Raw genomic sequence first — 16,970 nt, 5'->3', positions numbered from 1 at the left:
CCGCTCTTCCGTAAAACACTCAGCTCATGTTAACAGTGCAAAAATATTTATTCATCCACAATAAGAGCATAGAAATAATCTTTGTTTTAGAAAAAGCTGGCACCTTATTTAGTGTATTGAGTGGGCTGGAACTAGTGGAACACATACACAATCTCCAGTGAAAGGGATCCAGCAATGAACTTGACCCCCAGTCAAGAAAGAATCACTATTAATGTGTGTCGGGGCTCCGCTTCTGATCACAGCACTCTGCATTTTTAGTGCACCCGACAATTTCTGTCCCTTAATTGAATCCACACGAGGGGTATGTGACCTAAAAAGGTCAGTTGATGAACAGTAAAATTCAACTATGGGCATTGGAATTGGGGCAGGAGCTAGAATCAGGATCAGAGTGAGCGTGCATCTCTGGGCTAGTGGCTAGCTCTTCCCATGGCTGGTGATAATACACAGAACTTTAAGGGCTTGGGCGGATTCCCTGATTTAAGGATAAATGGCTGACACTTTCATTAAAAGTCTGTGGTTATGACTGGCTATGCTAGGTTATCTGGATCCTTCTAAGAGGACGTCTAGAAACCTGATATCTGGCCCTCGTGGACTGTCACTGATTTATCCCCTCTGTAGAGCATCATACTCTTGATATCATAATAGATAATGTATTATTCCTGAAAGACACAGTTTAAGCAAATCAGTCTTGGCTTCAAACGAATCCAAATCTACCCGGTAGAAGGACAGCAGCCGCCATTCTGAGCTCAGCATGACTTAGCTCACAGGGCAATATTGGCTTTGCCCAAAAGTGAGATGATAAATTAACCCATGACCTGAAGGAAGGGATATCAAGGTTGCACCCTTCTCTCATCCTTCCTAGCATAGCAAGAAGTTAATTACAGATAGGAAAGTAGAACTCTGCACTGTGGAGTCAAATCTTACTCAATTGAAATTTTATCTCTTCTATTCTACCGTATCAGTATAACCACTAATGCCGAATTAGAGACCAAAAATTTCATTAGGGGAAACATAAGAAAGTCAAACCATCACCCAAAAATGTATTTCTTCTTAGAAACATCAAATGATGTTTTTAATAATTAACGGGAAAGTGTTATCTCCTGAATTTCAACCAGTGCTGGGGAAAAAAGCTTCTCACATGTGACCACATGGGATTTTTGCTTGTGAGCTTGTGCTACGTAGATACCTACACTCTTTGTTTCTCCTACACAGGAAAGATTGTCATCGACGGGATAGACATTTCTAAACTGCCGCTGCACACGCTGCGTTCAAGGTTGTCCATCATTTTGCAGGACCCAATACTGTTCAGCGGTTCCATTAGGTAGGGGCACGAGGAGCGGAGCCTGCGGGCCTCGGGACTTCCCCTGTGGCTCAGAGCAGTGTCTTATCTTGAGAACTGGCTTTTGGGTAGGAGTAAAAAACCTTATTCCAATAAACGTTAAAGTCAAATACAGTGTCCAATGATTTGAATTGGGAGACCCCAGAGCTAGTAATTGAACCCCTCAAAGCCAGCCCCTTATTTCTCAAGCTCAAAGGTTCTGGATGTATTGGGTTATTTATCTCTGAGTATATTTATTGTGGATACCACTATTGTTACTGGTGTGGTACAGCTGCTCTAAAAGTAGCTTGATATTTTCCCATTAAGATTACTGGATTCAACATCAGTTTCAGGAATACTACACGCCATTCAGATTATGCTAAGCATAATATGGGATAGATGGCTCCAAATAATAAAATTGATTGTATTATATTATGTATATAAATTTACTTAGTGACATCATCTTTTGATAGCACGGAGATAATTCATGCATCTGTCAAATATGAATTCAGGGTATACTCTGTCCCTAGGACTCTTCTACTGCTAAATATAAAGCAGTAACCCCCCAAAATAGAAATTACATTTTAAGAAAAAAATAGCAGTGAGAAAATATACCTAAATATTCCATTTTTATTTCTTACTTTTCATTATTTTTAATCTGTTAAGTAACTAATTTTCTATTTTTCTTTTTAATTTTTATTTTTTTAATCTGATTTTTTTTTCCCTGCAGGTTTAATTTAGATCCGGAGTGCAAATGTACAGATGATAGACTCTGGGAGGCTCTAGAAATTGCCCAGCTGAAGAATATGGTCAAAGCTTTACCAGGAGGTCTAGGTACATTTTCTAAATAGCGCATTTTCTTATTAGATTTGCACGAATCCTACATCTTTATGTACAATTCATGCTAGCATCTACTTTGACATTTTTTGGGGGGTCGGTCTGGGGATTGAACTGTGCATCCACTTTACTGCTAAGCTACATCCCCAGCCCCATGTTAAATCCTCTGCTACACAAAGGCAATTTGGACATTTTAAAAATCTGGTGATTTTTCATAGCATATAAGAGGATGAACCTCTTAGTGAATTCTGTTCCAGGTGAACCCCGCAAAATAGTCCGATTAATATGTTTGTCTCTTCAGTATTCTCACGGTCGGTGGGGAGTCAATTCGATCAGAAGCCCGGTGCTCATTTCTGTTCAGGTGGCCTCGGGGCCATTTCCCCACTGGAATCGGATAAGAGGATTTCAGAGCTGTGGGAATGAAGAGCCCTTGGCGCCGCTCAGGAGCACGTGACTCCCCCACGCGGCTGCCGTTCTCTGCTTCAGGAAAGCTCGTCCCTTTCGTTTACATCTTCTTGTTGGACGATGACATTATTTTGCCCTGTTTTGTTACAGTATCAGTTTGGGCCACTGTGTTAAAATGAAACACGATTCAAATAATCACTGGTTAGAACTCAGTCTGGGGGTGAAGGTGGAATTTCTGACCCATCCACCGAAACAAAATGAAAGGAGAGAGAATTTGTATGGTCTTCTAATTCATAAAAATGGACATCAATAGTTTGGGGCTTTTTCTTTCTTAAGATATGAACTTATTTAAGAGCAACAGGAAAAATAATGAATATTTTATATTCCTTTTTCAGCGCATACTATGCAGTGGCCAAATTTTGTCGTTTTGACCTCTCATTTCTTTTAAAACTCAACCTACAAAACAAAGCCATGTGTGTTTATCTGTGAAAGAGAGCTTCCTCAGAACCAGTGTATTCTGTGATTTTAATTAAGTAGAAGCAACAGACAAAAATTAAGACTGCACATCTTTGAGGAAAGGCAAATTGACCTTGCTAGTGTCAGGGTATGACAATAATTTCAGAACCCTGGATGAACACTCTCATAATAATTTCCATTATCACCTGTGGAGAGCCAGTCTACTTGAGAAATTGACAGGTGCAAATAGACCTTTCTCTCTTGGCAGTTAGAGAAACATTTCCACTTCCATTAATTGATGGAAAGAGGGAATTGTGACTTTATGACCTTCTTTTGTGGACAGGAGGGCTGCATGCACCTCTTTTAAAGTGGTCGTCAGTTTGGGGATTATGGTAGAGAGTAAACCACAGAGGACTGTATTTAAACTATGTAATTTGCATTGTTCTTATCATGTTAGTGAAGATTACATCAATTTCCTATTGAATATCTGGCTCAGGCCAGCTCTGGTAAACAACACCACCGTTCCTAGGATCCTCCTATTTAGTATGTAAAATAAAATACGGAGAACAAACACATAGCTTTTAAGCAGGAGAGTGTATAAGAATTTGGTGCCGTGGGAATAAACTAAGTAGAAATTTGCCCTAGGGACAGTATTTTTCTTAAATTTATGATAGCAGTTTATGAATGTTGACGACAATAAATGAGAGTGTACAACAAAGCCGGGTGTGGTGGGCGCGCTTGTCATCCCAGCATCTGGGAGGCTGAGACCGGAGGATCGCGGTTCACGGACAGCCTCAGCTACTTAGTGAGGCCCTCTGCAACTCAGTGAGACCCTGTTTCAAAATAAAGAATAAACAGGGCAGGGAGTTTAGCTTGGAGGTCAAATGCCCCTGGGTTTAATCCCAGACTCAGAGAGAGAGAGAGAGAGAGAGAGAGAGAGAGAGAGAGATTGGAGATGTAGCTCAGTAGTGGAGCCAGCCTTGAGATCTATCCCCAGTAGGAGAAAAAGAAATAGGATGACCTAAGATCACTTCCATTTTCCCAAGGTAAAGCTCCACTTGACCTTCTATAGGAAATCCTTGCCCCAGCAGGGAGAACAGCAGCACGCTGTCACAACGGGAGCTAAGGAGCCCCACAAGGCTTTCTTACGGAAATCTCTGCTTGTTCTTCTGACTAGATGCGGTTGTGACCGAAGGTGGGGAGAATTTCAGCGTCGGGCAGAGGCAGCTGTTCTGCCTGGCGAGGGCCTTTGTCCGCAAGAGCAGTATCTTGATCATGGATGAGGCCACGGCTTCTATCGATATGGCTACGGTGAGCGCCTCCCTGAGCCCTGAGAGCCACGCGCCGGAGAAATATGGGGGGAGTCTGCACGTGCCGTCCTGATGGGGCTGCGAATCCCCAAGGCGCGGTGTGAAATGACTCCCGGTCATTGTTTTGGTCAACAGTGATCACGCTGAGAGTCACAACAAATGAGGCACCGCACACGTGACAGCCATCGCTTTTTTCTTAACATTTTTATTTTGACATAATTTCAAACTCGCAGAAATATCATAAGCAAAGGAAAAATAATAATCTTCAGGAACCCTTCACCCATATTCTCTATTTATGGTGCTAGGGATGGAACCCAGGGGTTTTGTACCCCCAGACTACATTCCCATACCTATTTTATATTTTATTTGGAAAAAGGGTCTCACCAAGTTGCTTAGAGTCTCAGTAAGTGGCTCAGGCTGGCTTTGAACCTGCACAATCCTCCTGTCTCAGCCTCCCAAGTGCTGAGATTATAAGCGTGCGCCACCACGCCCGGCTCAACGTAATGTTTTGATCTATGTCTGCATTCTGGAAATATGCAGTCAAGCCAATTAAGATATCCATAACCTCAGCAATTTATCTTTTTTACAGCAGGCACATGGCTGTTAAAAAGAAAGACAAATCTGCCATTTTTAATAACATGGATGGGACCAGAGCACATTGGGCTAGGAGAAGTAAGCCAGTCTCAGGAAGACAAACACTGTATGATCTCACCTATATGTAGAATCTAAAAATGTTGGTCTCATCGGGCGTGGTGGCACAGCCTTGTAATCCCCACGCTTGGGAGGTGGAGACAGGAGGATCACGCAGGTTCGAAGCCAGCAGCGCTGGCTTAAGAGACCCTGTTTCCAAATAAAAATATAAAAAATAGGTCTGGGACTGTATCCCGGAGGTAGAAGGCCTTCCAGGAACCCCAGTACCACAATAAATAAATAAATAAATAAATAAATAAATAAATAAATAAAATGTTGGTGTCAAACAGAGGAGAAAGGTTGTTCCCAAAGGCTGAGGGTTAGGGGAAAAGAAGAAGGGAGAATAAAGATGTTAGTCGAAGGGTACAAATTTTGCTAGCCTGGAGGGATGAGTGTTAAGGATCTGCTGCATTCTAGAACGCTGTTACTTTTCAAACAGCATAATTCCAGGCTCAGCTGATGAGAGTCCTGTTTCATGCTCAAGGATTATGCCATGGGAGTGCTAACATGCAGAATGTAAATCTCTTTTTAATAGGCTATTGATAGCCCCAAGTCCATTATTTTGTAAAGCAATTTGAAGAGGAACTTTCTAAGATTAATGATGGTTAGAATTAATAATGACCTTTTTTCTGCATGTGTTCATGGAAAAAAAAAACCCCACAACTTTGCCTTTTGAAAGAAATTCTTTAAAGTGTCAAATATCTCCCAGAAAGAGCTGTGTGGGAGGCTGCGATTGAATGGGGACCTGTCACATTAAACCACAAACTGTGTGTGAGTTAGCAATTGTTGTTGTTCTTTTAAAAATTAATTTGATGTTGAAAGTTTGGCATCAGAAAGGAGAAAAATAAAAGACATCCATAGCCTTGTGTATTTTCTCGCTGCACACTTGAGATTGGGCAAAACTACCCAGGGAAGTGAAACAGGTTTTGTTGGGAGATTATAAGAAGCCAATTATATACACAGACACTAATTTAACAACATTTTTCTATTAAGTAAGATGAATCGGAGTGTCTACGTGAAGGCATCCAACCTCAAAGTGAACATAATTTAAAGCATAAAATAGATCTCTTCAAGCCATTTCTCTAAGTGAGCATAAGTATGTCCAAATCCACACTAATTACTAAGGGTTTACAATACTGAAAGTTATGATAAGAATAAAACTGCCTGATCCTCCTTCTGATTCAGAAGGAGAGAGAGAAGAAGGAAACAATATGGTGGTATGTGCCTGTAATCCCAGCACTTGGGAGGCTGAGACAGGAGAATCCCAGGTTTAAGGCCAACTTCCTCGACTTAGTGAGACCCTATTTCCAAATAAAAAATCAAAAGGGCTGAGGGTACAGGTCAGAGGCAGAATGCCCCTGGGTTCAATCCCCAGTACCACAAAAGAGATAGATGTCAGACAGACAGACAGACAGATAGATAAGGAGGAGGAGGAGGAGGAGGAGGAGGAGGAGGAGGAAGAGGAGGAGGAGGAGGAGGAGAAGAGGAGGAGGAGGAGGAGGAGGAGGAGGAAGAGGAGGAGGAGGAGGAGAAGAGGAGGAGGAGGAGGAGGAGGAGGAGGAGGAGGAGGAGGAGAGGAAGGGAGTGAAGAGAAATGGAAGGGAATAGAGGACTGGAGGACGAATTAAACTGCAGTCTGCCCCTTGATTGCAACAAAGACCTCCTCTGCATTCAGTCTTAGGTAATCAAATTTTCCTCTGAGAAAGAAGTAGAATCTCTACTCAGAACATCTTTATAAATATAGTGACAATGCAGTTTGTGGTGGGAATAAAGCTGGTTCCTGCGTGGAATGTTTTTATATAGGTCAAAATCGAAAGTTTTGGCCAGGATTTTAATTTTTTCCCCCTTTTCTAGCTGAAAGGTTAACATCCTCTCAGGGTCTGGCTCATTTTGAACGCACACCATTCTTGGTATAATCCAAGGGAACATCCCAATGGCCAAGCACTCTGTTTTTCTCTCTGGATTCCTGACAGTAAAGCTTGGTCCCTGGGGTTGACCAGTGAGCTTCATTTGCATTTTGAAGACACCTCCAGAAACTAAGAGCCTGATGTGGCTACTGCTCCCTCTTCCCCTCCACGGGACTGGGAGAGAGAACTCCAGAGGGCTGGCCACGGTGGAGGTAGAATGATGGTATTGAGAACAAGATATTATGGCAAGAGGAAGTGGACCCCCAAATTCACTCTGTGTTTGTGTTTGTTTGTTTTTAATCAGGAAAACATTTTGCAGAAAGTAGTAATGACGGCCTTTGCAGATCGCACTGTGGTCACCATCGCGGTAAGTTGCGAAGACCGGGCTGGTTTCCTCCTGCCGAGATTGGTTCTAAGATTTTATGATCTTTGAGCTTGACCAATCGAAATACACTTATGTCTAATTTTGTATTTCTCAGATGTTTTTGTGTCTGTGCAGAAAGAGAAATACATAATTGTATTTTGTAAACATTGTTCTTTTCCAAACTGTCTGTTCTCCCTACTGCACCTAAATTGCCATGACGGGACATCCCATATCTAAGAATTCCAGTAGGTCATGGCCTTATGCTAATTTTTTCAACAATCTGATGGTCTGATAAGTTTCAGGAGCCAAATTCCTACATTTAATTGCAAATTCTGTTACTCTTTACTTATTCCTAATTTCTATGCTTCTATAAACTTCTCTGTTCTTAAAAAGAAATCAGTGAGATACATCATAGTAGGGACAGGTAATTTTTCTATTTTCACTGGCACCAATCAGGAGAATTGCCCCGATTCTCAAAATTCACATTATTGCATGTGTAAAGTGGGCCACGCACTTCTGTCCCTTCTCTGCAGATAGGCGTGTTCCGACTCCACTCAGGCCTACGCCTTAACAACTGTTTCTCAGTGAGGCGCGTGGACGGCTTCCTCCTGCTGATCTTCCTGTTCTTTCTCTTTCTCTCTCCAGCACCGTGTCTCCTCTATTGTGGATGCAGGTCTTGTGTTAGTCTTCTCTGAGGGCATTTTAGTGGAGTGTGATACTGGTCCAAACTTGCTCACCCACAAGAATGGCCTCTTTTCTACTTTGGTGATGACCAACAAGTAGCGCCACGATGCACCTGCCACGTGTTTTGTTCTCTGGTAGTTATCTTAGCGGGTCCCCTCTGCAGGCGAGCCAGAGCTGTGGGTACGGGGAGGGCTGTGGCGGGGACTAACTACGGGGTGTCAGCACTCAGGGCAGTCCAACCAAGTGCGTCTGCGATAAGCACCAGTGAATAGGGGCATGCAAGTGTTTTCAAATGCACACCTGCTGCCGGGCGTGGTGGCGCACGCTTGTAATCCCAGCATGTGGGAGGCTGAGACCCGAGGATCCTGGTTCGCGGACAGCCTCAGCTACTTAGTGAGGCCCTCCAAAGCCTAGTGAGACCCTGTTTCAAAATAAATAATAAAAAATAGGGCTGGGGGCGCACCTTGGAGCTCGGATGCCCCTGGGTTCCACCCCCAGACCCACAAAAAAATGCACACCCGCAAGAGAGTATGAAACCTGTGGTCCAGAGTTGCCTCAATTTTCTTGGTCTTCAAGGACATCTTATAGGATGTTCTTTTAAAATAACACAAGCCATTCTTTCCTGTCCTAAAGAATGCACGCATTGGCCGGGCGTGGTGGCGCCCGCTTGTCATCCCCGCGCTTGGGAGGCGGAGACAGGAGGATCGCGCAGGTTCGAAGCCAGCCGCGTGCGCTGGCTTAGGAGACCGTTTCCAGATAAAAAAGTAAAAATAGGTCTGGGAGTGTAGCCCGGAGGTAGAAGGGCTTCCAGGAACCCCAGGACCACCAAAAAAAAAAAAAAAAAAAATGCACAAATTTAAGAGATCACTCAAGTTTCCCTTCTGAGTGTTAAAAACTACCCAGAGTGCTGGACATGCTTTCAGTTTTTAGCATGATGCATAAGAGAAAGAAAATCCTTTGATGTGCAGCTTTTCCAAGATGGCAGGAAACGGCTATGGTGTGCGGGGGGCACAGAAAGAAGGGCCTACTTCTCATTCTCCTAGTGACATCTGTGCTTTCTCTGCCCTGGCGGACAGTCACCTGATAAACTCACACTCAGCTGTGACTTTGCAAAGTGAGAGAACTGGCTTACTTGAAAAGTATTTCTTGAATACTTTCAAGAATTTAGTCACTGGAGAAGGTAGGAAGGTATTTTTTGGGGGGGAAGAACTTTCAGCTGCCCCTGCTTGAGTCGTGGAAGGCTTCCTCGAGAGGGTCGCTCCACTCTGCATGAAGCACGGCGCTGCTGGGCCATCCCGGCTAGCCCTGTATCTTTCAGCATCTTTGGTATCAGTGGCCAAGAATTGTAGTTTCTTATCTGATTTCTGTTCTGTAGTCACCGAGGTTTCTTTTTCTGTAACAAGTGCCTTTCATTTGTTCTTCACCACTTGTGTGAAGAAGACCACCAGGGGACCTCGATTTCCCCTACACATGGTGCTCCCAGAGTCATGGACTCCCCAGCCAGAGAACAGAGAACGCCTTCCCTGTGGTAGGCTGGCTGCAGGGTGGTCTCGGGTTCTGTTAAGAGTTCTTCCCCTTCCTCGTCTAAAAGTTTTTTTTTTATTATTTTGGTTAACTGCCACTGAAGATTATAGAATATCTGGAAAAGATAACTTTCTCCAGTTTCTAAAAAGACACACACACACACACACACACACACACACATACACACACACACACACACAGAGAGAGAGAAATATCCCAAGATGTTTGTGAAAATGATTTATTATTTGCTCTTGATTATATTGACTTCTCTGGAACATTTTGAAAGTTCCATTAACACTGTTAAAACTGACACCACACTTTGTCAGCCAAAAAAAAAAAAAAAAGAAAATTAATGGAATGAACGAACACCAGCCCTATTTATTTCTGTTGGCCAGGATTTTTCTATATACTTTTTATTTTTAGTAAACATTCTTTTAGAATATCAAGGCAATGTTTATATAAAACTATATTTATTGATTTAGACATAAATTTATTATATTAGAGATGTAAACATCGAGGATTTGGTTAGTAAAGAACAATGAATTTAATTTTCTGGAGCGAAAATGCACAGCAGATATTAAGTAGTTTTTTATGGTTATGTTTATTTTTTCCTAAATGTGTGGGTGTGCACATGGCTCTGGCCCTTTCTCAAAGGTAAATAGGCATTAGCCTCCAACTTTGACAATTTGCATGAAGGACAGGCTTACCTGTGGGTGTTAGAAACATTAGGGCGGGCTCTGAGCTGGTGTCTCTGGCTTCTCTCCTCTCTAACCATGAGTCACAACTGTAACTGCTTACTTTCTGAAAACATAAACCTTGAGTCTTCCCCCTCTACACAGCAGGGCAGAGGCCTTTGCCTCTGGGGATGGCGTTAGCATGGACTTGAAGATCGCATGAAACCAGGCATGTTGAAATACACGTGTAATTTTAATACTTGGGAGGCTGAGACAGGAGGATCGTGGTTCACGGCCAGCCTCAACTACTTAGTGAGGCCCTGCACAACTTAGTAAGACCCTGTTTCAAAAATAAAGAATAAAAAAAATGGGGCTGGGGGTAGCTTGGAGGTAGAATGCCCTTTGGTTTACATCCCCAGAACCGCAAAATAAAAATAAAAATCTCAGGAATTGTTTATTATTGGTTCCAAGTCAGAATGATAACATTTTGGATAGGTTGGGTTAAAATGTATTATTGAAATTGCTTGCAGGGTGTGGTAGAGCTCGCCTAGAACCCCAGTTCTAGGGACACAGGTTCATGTCCAGACTCAGCAACTTAGGGAGACTCTATTTCAAAATAAAAAATAATACAGAGCTGGGGGGTGAGTGCGCAGCTCAGAGGTAGAATGGCCCTGAATTCAACCTCCAGTACCGAAAAAAAGGAGAAGAAGTTGCTTTCACCTTCTTACTCCCACTTTTAAAATGTAACTCCTAGAAAATGTTAAACTATGTGTGCCTCACGTTTTATCTTTGCTGGACAGCACTGATCCCAGAGAGGAGAGAGGAGGTGCCTCAAGCAAACGTTTCCTTGTAAACTATAAAAGTCGTAACAGTAGCCGCCATTTACTTGCTTGCTAGTTTTTACACATTGTCTCTGTGATGCTGGTCCTTCAAGACAGGCGGAGTTGTTATGAAAGTGAGTCGGTTGTTCATTGTGAAAATGACAGGTGCCGAAGCCGCAAGGTGAGCCGCTCCGAGCTCAGAGCCGCCGCTGAACTTAGCCCGCGGCAGGAGGGCCCTCCTCCTCCAGGCACAGAGGCTCCGGGGAAAAGCCTCGCTCACTACTGGAATTCTGGAATTCGACAGTGTCCGTGCTGCTTCTGCCCCTGAGGAGCCTTAAAATTGTTCTTGATCTACGTGAACCCCAGGGGTTTCCCTTATAAAAATGGGCGCAGTGCAGGTTCGAAGCCAGCCGCGCTGGCTTAAGAGACTGTTTCCAAATTTTAAAAAAGCATTAAAAATAGGTCTGAGAGTGTAGCCTGAAGGCAGAAGGGTTTCCAGGAACCCCAGTACCACCACCAAAAAAAAAAAAAAAAAAAAAAAAAAAAAAAAAAAAAGGGTACAGTGGCATATACCTGTAATCCTAGGACCTGGGAGGCTGGGGCAGGACGATCGCAGATTTGAGGCCAGCCTCAGCAATTTAGAGAGCTCCTCAGGAAATTAAAAAGATCCTATTTCAAAATAAAATAACAAAACAGGACTGGGGGTAAATTTATGGGTAGGATGCCCCTGGATTCAATCCCTAGTATAAAAAAAAGAAAGAAGGGAAAAGAGACAAAGGAGAGAGAGGAGAGGAATGAGGGAGGAAGGAAGGAAGGAAGGAAGGAAACACCCATACCTGAGGACCGCTGTGATGCTTCTGAGATTCTGTGTGGAGCACACATGTGCTTACGGGGTGCTCACTCCGTGGTAGCTTTTATTACTGTTAGCTACTGATACCAAAGCCTCTCTCCCAGGGGCATCACGTGGGAAGAACACACGAGTGGCGTCATCTCCAAGCTCAGAGACGCAGGCTAGGATGACCTTAGGTAATGCCTCCTAACCTTGCGTGTCGGGATGCACACCTCGTGGTGTCTCCCCCCAAACACGCTACATTCTAGGTGTCTTCCAATAGTGCTCCATTAAATTAGTGACTCACACAACAGACAGCTGTAGTCAAGAATAAAATCTAACCCAACTGGTTCATGATGGCTTCTCTTAGCATTTAATTATGTTTAACAAAGTGTGTGTGTGTGTGTGTGTGTGTGTGTGTGTGTGTGTGTGTGTATTAGAGATGGAACCTAGGGCCATTTAATCTCCAAGCTACACCTCCAGTCCTAGCTTACTCTTTTATTTTGAAACAGGGCCTCACTAAGTTGCTGAGGTTGGCCTCAAACATGCAATCCTCCTGTCTCAGCCTCCCAAGTCCTGGGATTACCAGCATGTGCCACCATGCTTGGTTTAATAAACAGTTTTTTTTTTTTTTAATTTTAGCCTGCTTATACTTCAGGTTCCAGGGAAAAGGTCCCACTGATAAGTTAGTTCAACACTAACATTAGCACAGGCCAAAGAAAATACAGCCATACTGGTTGGCATTTAATAGTATGCCAATAAATGAGGCTTAGAAATAAAGTGGGGGGCATGTTTTCTGCACCTCCCGGCTTGCCAAAATAAACGTCCCCTAATTTTCTGTGAAATATACAGCTCCGTGGCTTTGGTGTGCGCCCTGAAGCGTGTAGCAAATGTCCGTGTTCTCTTACCCGCAGCATCGAGTCCACACCATCCTGACGGCTGACTTGGTCATCGTGATGAAGCGGGGGAACATTCTAGAATACGACACTCCGGAGAGCCTCCTGGCCCGGGAGGATGGGGTGTTTGCTTCCTTTGTGCGTGCGGACATGTGAAGGGGTTTCAGGTCGTCCGTCAGTTGCAACTGGCTTCTGGGTCGCCAGCTGTGCCTTCCTCAAGTGACAGCTGCAACTTTTAAACATTCTCTCGTCCAAGAAGCTCACGCCTCTTTTCCTTGCTTTCACGTAGTTTTGGAGACAGTACGGCTTACTGTGATCCTTATTGGTTTTACTAACAATCAGGTCTCTTACCTTACAGAACAGCGGGTTGTATGAAAGTGTGTCAACTATAGTAGGTGGCAAATGAACAGCCTATGTTTTTGAATAGCTTTAAGTCTTCTAAATATCTCTGGAGCATAGAAATCAATATTACTACACTTATTTTTTAAGAATAAATTTTTCTTGTTGGAGTCTTGAAATGTTATTGGAATAGAATAAAAGCTGGATGTGTTTTCTAATGAAACACTCAGATTCATGGCTATAAAACTATTCTCTGCATTTATTAGCCTTAGTAGCTCTAATGCTTTGATAAAAGTCTCTTTTTACCCCTCTGAGTAGTTTACTATCAGCAAGAAGTGATCACATGTAGAGTCGTTCAATAAAACCAGCCCCTCAAAGAGTCTGGATCTTTGAAAAATTAAAATTGCTTCCAATTTGCTTTGTCCTGTAGGGAGCATGCTTAAGGTACACGGCATAATGTGCCTTTTCTTTTTTTCTTTTCTTTTTCGTTTTAATGTTTATTGGTGCACTGTAGTCATACATTTTAATGGGATAAAAATCTTGTGGAGACATCCATGCACACATCACCCAGTCAGCCCTTACCCGATCCCCACCCCATCCCTCCCCATCCCCCCTTCCAAATAAGGCGACCTAAGTGAGGGGAAGGGAGGAGGGCAGGGAAACTCTCTAAAGCACATGGTGTACTCAAACATATCAAAGCCAACCACTATGCTTCTTCAAGCCTGACATTCAAAGAGTGATTAGGTTCAGTGGTAGGCCAAGTAAGTTCTCCATAGTTTATTTATTTTTATTAGCTGTGGTTATGGTCCTGGATGCTAAAGTGTCACATTATTCAGAACTCAAAGGATATGGGCAAAAGGCTTTCTCTGATACATATAATCTCCATATCCTCACCAAATGCAGGTGTGCGTTCCTCTAAGGCACTCTGGACTAGCTCAACATGAAGCTGGAATATTTCACACTTGGACATTATGGACGCACAACATGTCTATTTCTAGTTGAAAGAAAACCTCGAGATGTTTATGTCACGCGTGTATCCATTAGTGCCTACCTGCTCTACTTTTAATTTGCATGTCGAGAGTGTATAAAAAATCGGTAGGAAGCCGGGCGTGGTGGGCACGCTTGTCATCCAATATTCGGGAGGTTGAGACAGGAGGATCATGGTTCGCAGACAGCCTCAGCTACTTAGTGAGGCCCTCTGCAACTCAGTGAGACCTTGTTTCAAAATAAAGAATAAAAATTAGGGCTGGGGGTGTAGCTGTAAATAGAATTCCCCTGGGTTCCATCACCAGTACTGCAAAAAATAAAAAATAAAAATAAATAAGTAATCGATAGGATATTAGTGTTATGTTTTGCTTAAATCTCAATGATTAAAGGCAAGCTTCACAGTCATGCCAGAAGCTGCAGTTTCTGTAAGTTGTTACCGCTCCAAAATAAGTGTTAGTGAGTTTTATATGAGTGTTATTTCATAAGATCTGGAAGCCTTATAATTGACGGAAAGAGAGAAAATATCCCCTCTCTCTCCAAATACTTTAGTTCAGACCATTATCTATTCACTCTTTGAAAGCTTATTATACTTTTGTATCAGAAAAAGTCACTATACCTCCACTTGAACACAGAATCCTAAAGTTATTTTAAAAAAAACATATGGATGGACAAAGGTGTCCATGCTGTTTACCTGAAATGACTACCTTTTCTTCTCCATATAAAACATCATTGGAAGAAAATACTATTATTGTTTTCTGAAAGCTAAACCAAACAGCATAGGTACCCACAAATTCAATTCAATGTTGAAAATATTTTCTAACATTTCAACCGAACTCCTAAAATATCGCTCGTGAGAAAACACTTTGTAGTGCTGAATAAATGTGATGCTTGTTACCCGGGTTATATCTCATTCTTGCAGAGAAATGTATTTTTACCCATATAAATAATCCTCATGATACTTGTCATTTACCCTGTGAAAAAGAGCCAGGGTCAGGAGCAGCACATCCAATGACCCTAAACCGAAAACCAGCCACCACTGTTAGAATCAAGTGGCGTTTAGCCGGGCGTGGTGGCGCACGCTTGTCATCCCCGCGCTTGGGAGGCAGAGACAGGAGGATCGCGCAGGTTCGAAGCCAGCCGCGCGCGCTGGCTTAGGAGACCCTGTTTCCAAATAAAAATGTAAAAATAGGTCTGGGAGTGTAGCCCGGAGGTAGAAGGGCTTCCAGGAACCCCAGTACCACCAAAAAAAAAAAAAAGAATCGAGTGGCGTTGGCCCCCACTGCTGCAGTTTCTACTTACTTCAGTTGAATATGTGTTCAATTGTTTACAAAACTAAATGAACCGATTAGTCAAGGGTGAGGCCTTCAACCAATGAATTACCTATTACAGCAGATGTGTTATGTATCGACTATCAAATTAACTTAATTGAACTCATTTTTACTACATAGATACAGCTCTATAAAAGACTATCTTGATCACATCAAAATTTATACCCAACTGATCCATCAATTTTAAAAATGTTAATGCGTGTAAAAAAATAAATGCACAGAACTTTTGATTAAAGTAAGAAGATAATTGCTAGCATTGGAAATTAGAAGATATTTTTCTTTTACAGGATTGCGCACCACCCACTTTTATACTGCTACTCATGATTCATTTATCTCTAGATTAGATACCAGAGCACCCTTCTCAGTAACTGCTACATGAGACCCAGGACCAGGCTTTGCTTTCTTGGTGTGCCTGGCTCTAAATATAACATTCTGGCCCATAAGAGGCCCTGATTAATAAAATTTGTTGATCCATAGAATCATTTTACTATTAATCACATGCTAATAGCAATAAGTTATTCTCTCCACTTTTTTGCATTGTGTTTGTTCTACTATTTATTCTCTATAATATAAAAATGTGTTTACTACTCTTTATAATAAAAATGTTTATTCTCTATAATTTATGAAAACGTACTGTTTTTTATTTGCTCTATTAAACGGGGTGGGTTTCTTTCACCTATAATCTCTCTGAGTATCAACTGGGACTGATTAATAGATGTAAATCAACATCTCTTGGAGACAAATACTTGGCCCTACTTTAATGATTTTGTTTTACATTTGCAATATCCGCGACCTCCATTACTATTACAGATAGACTTCAGGGTTGTTTCCAGTAATGGAAGAGCTACATTAATAATTTTTACATCTCTTATTTAATAGTTTAATATCTAGACATTTCCCCAAGATTTCCTGATCAATTCTTATGTTTGTCTTCCAATAAATATTTCATCACTTATTTTGTAAGAGATATTTTGGAATTCTGTGATTTATAGTACTGTAATAATTCCCTCACTGAACTACTACCTGAAGTTAAAGGCAGTCTTCTCCTCTTAGGCTTTTAGCTAAAACAGCCAGGAAGATGTGCCTGTAATTTCTGTTTAATTTTTTCTTTAGTAACTAGGCGTCAACTTGGTATTTGCATCATTCTCCCAAGCAGTAGCGGGACTCACGTGGGTCAAATTTACCACTGAAAGAGTTCCCATCAAACTTTTAGCACTGCTTTCTAGATGAGATTTATAATTGACCAAGTTTGGGAACCACTGGCCGACTTCTCTTATCACACTTGTTTCTGGAGCCATAAAACACTGAAGGTGGTTTTCACATGCTCGCTATCTTTGCTGACAGGACTCCGAATTGCCAAAACAAGTTTTTATGGGGGTCACAGAATAAATTCCTCAGCTCAAAAACAATAAATAAATAAAAAGGAAATTTTGTTTCATGAACTGACTCCTATCTGAGACACTATCAATAAGGACTCAAAACACTACTTTCTTTTGGTTCTTTTTCTCTGTATCTTTGAATGTCTTCACTGTTTTTCACCTAATAGGCAGCGAGTGATCTGGGATGAACGTTTTCCCAAGAAGTGGAGGATTTGATTTGTC

The 16,970-nt window shown here is 42.1% G+C and overlaps 1 protein-coding gene across 3 annotated transcripts in view; it reads left to right on the top strand.

Moving 5' to 3' along the window:
* Nucleotides 1-12,871, top strand: part of ABCC9 (ATP binding cassette subfamily C member 9) — a gene marked incomplete at both ends in the record, with an annotated part of 102,055 nt that extends 89,184 nt beyond the window's left edge. For 2 of the 3 annotated variants that reach the window (XM_080706388.1, XM_080706387.1), the window contains 5 exons: nt 1,213-1,321; nt 2,049-2,152; nt 4,194-4,327; nt 7,228-7,290; nt 7,933-8,070. In XM_080706388.1, coding sequence (XP_080562514.1) covers nt 1,213-1,321; nt 2,049-2,152; nt 4,194-4,327; nt 7,228-7,290; nt 7,933-8,070 — 548 coding nt within the window. Of the gene's footprint in view, nt 1-1,212; nt 1,322-2,048; nt 2,153-4,193; nt 4,328-7,227; nt 7,291-7,932; nt 8,071-12,733 lie in introns of those variants that run through there. The other variant, XM_080706386.1, reaches the window with a different exon arrangement.
* Between the last annotated feature and the right edge of the window lie 4,099 nt (nt 12,872-16,970).

Source organism: Muscardinus avellanarius (genome assembly GCF_963383645.1).
Source record: "Muscardinus avellanarius genome assembly, chromosome: 11".
NCBI classification, from domain to species: domain Eukaryota; kingdom Metazoa; phylum Chordata; class Mammalia; order Rodentia; family Gliridae; genus Muscardinus; species Muscardinus avellanarius.
This window is presented reverse-complemented; position numbering and strand designations above follow the sequence as displayed.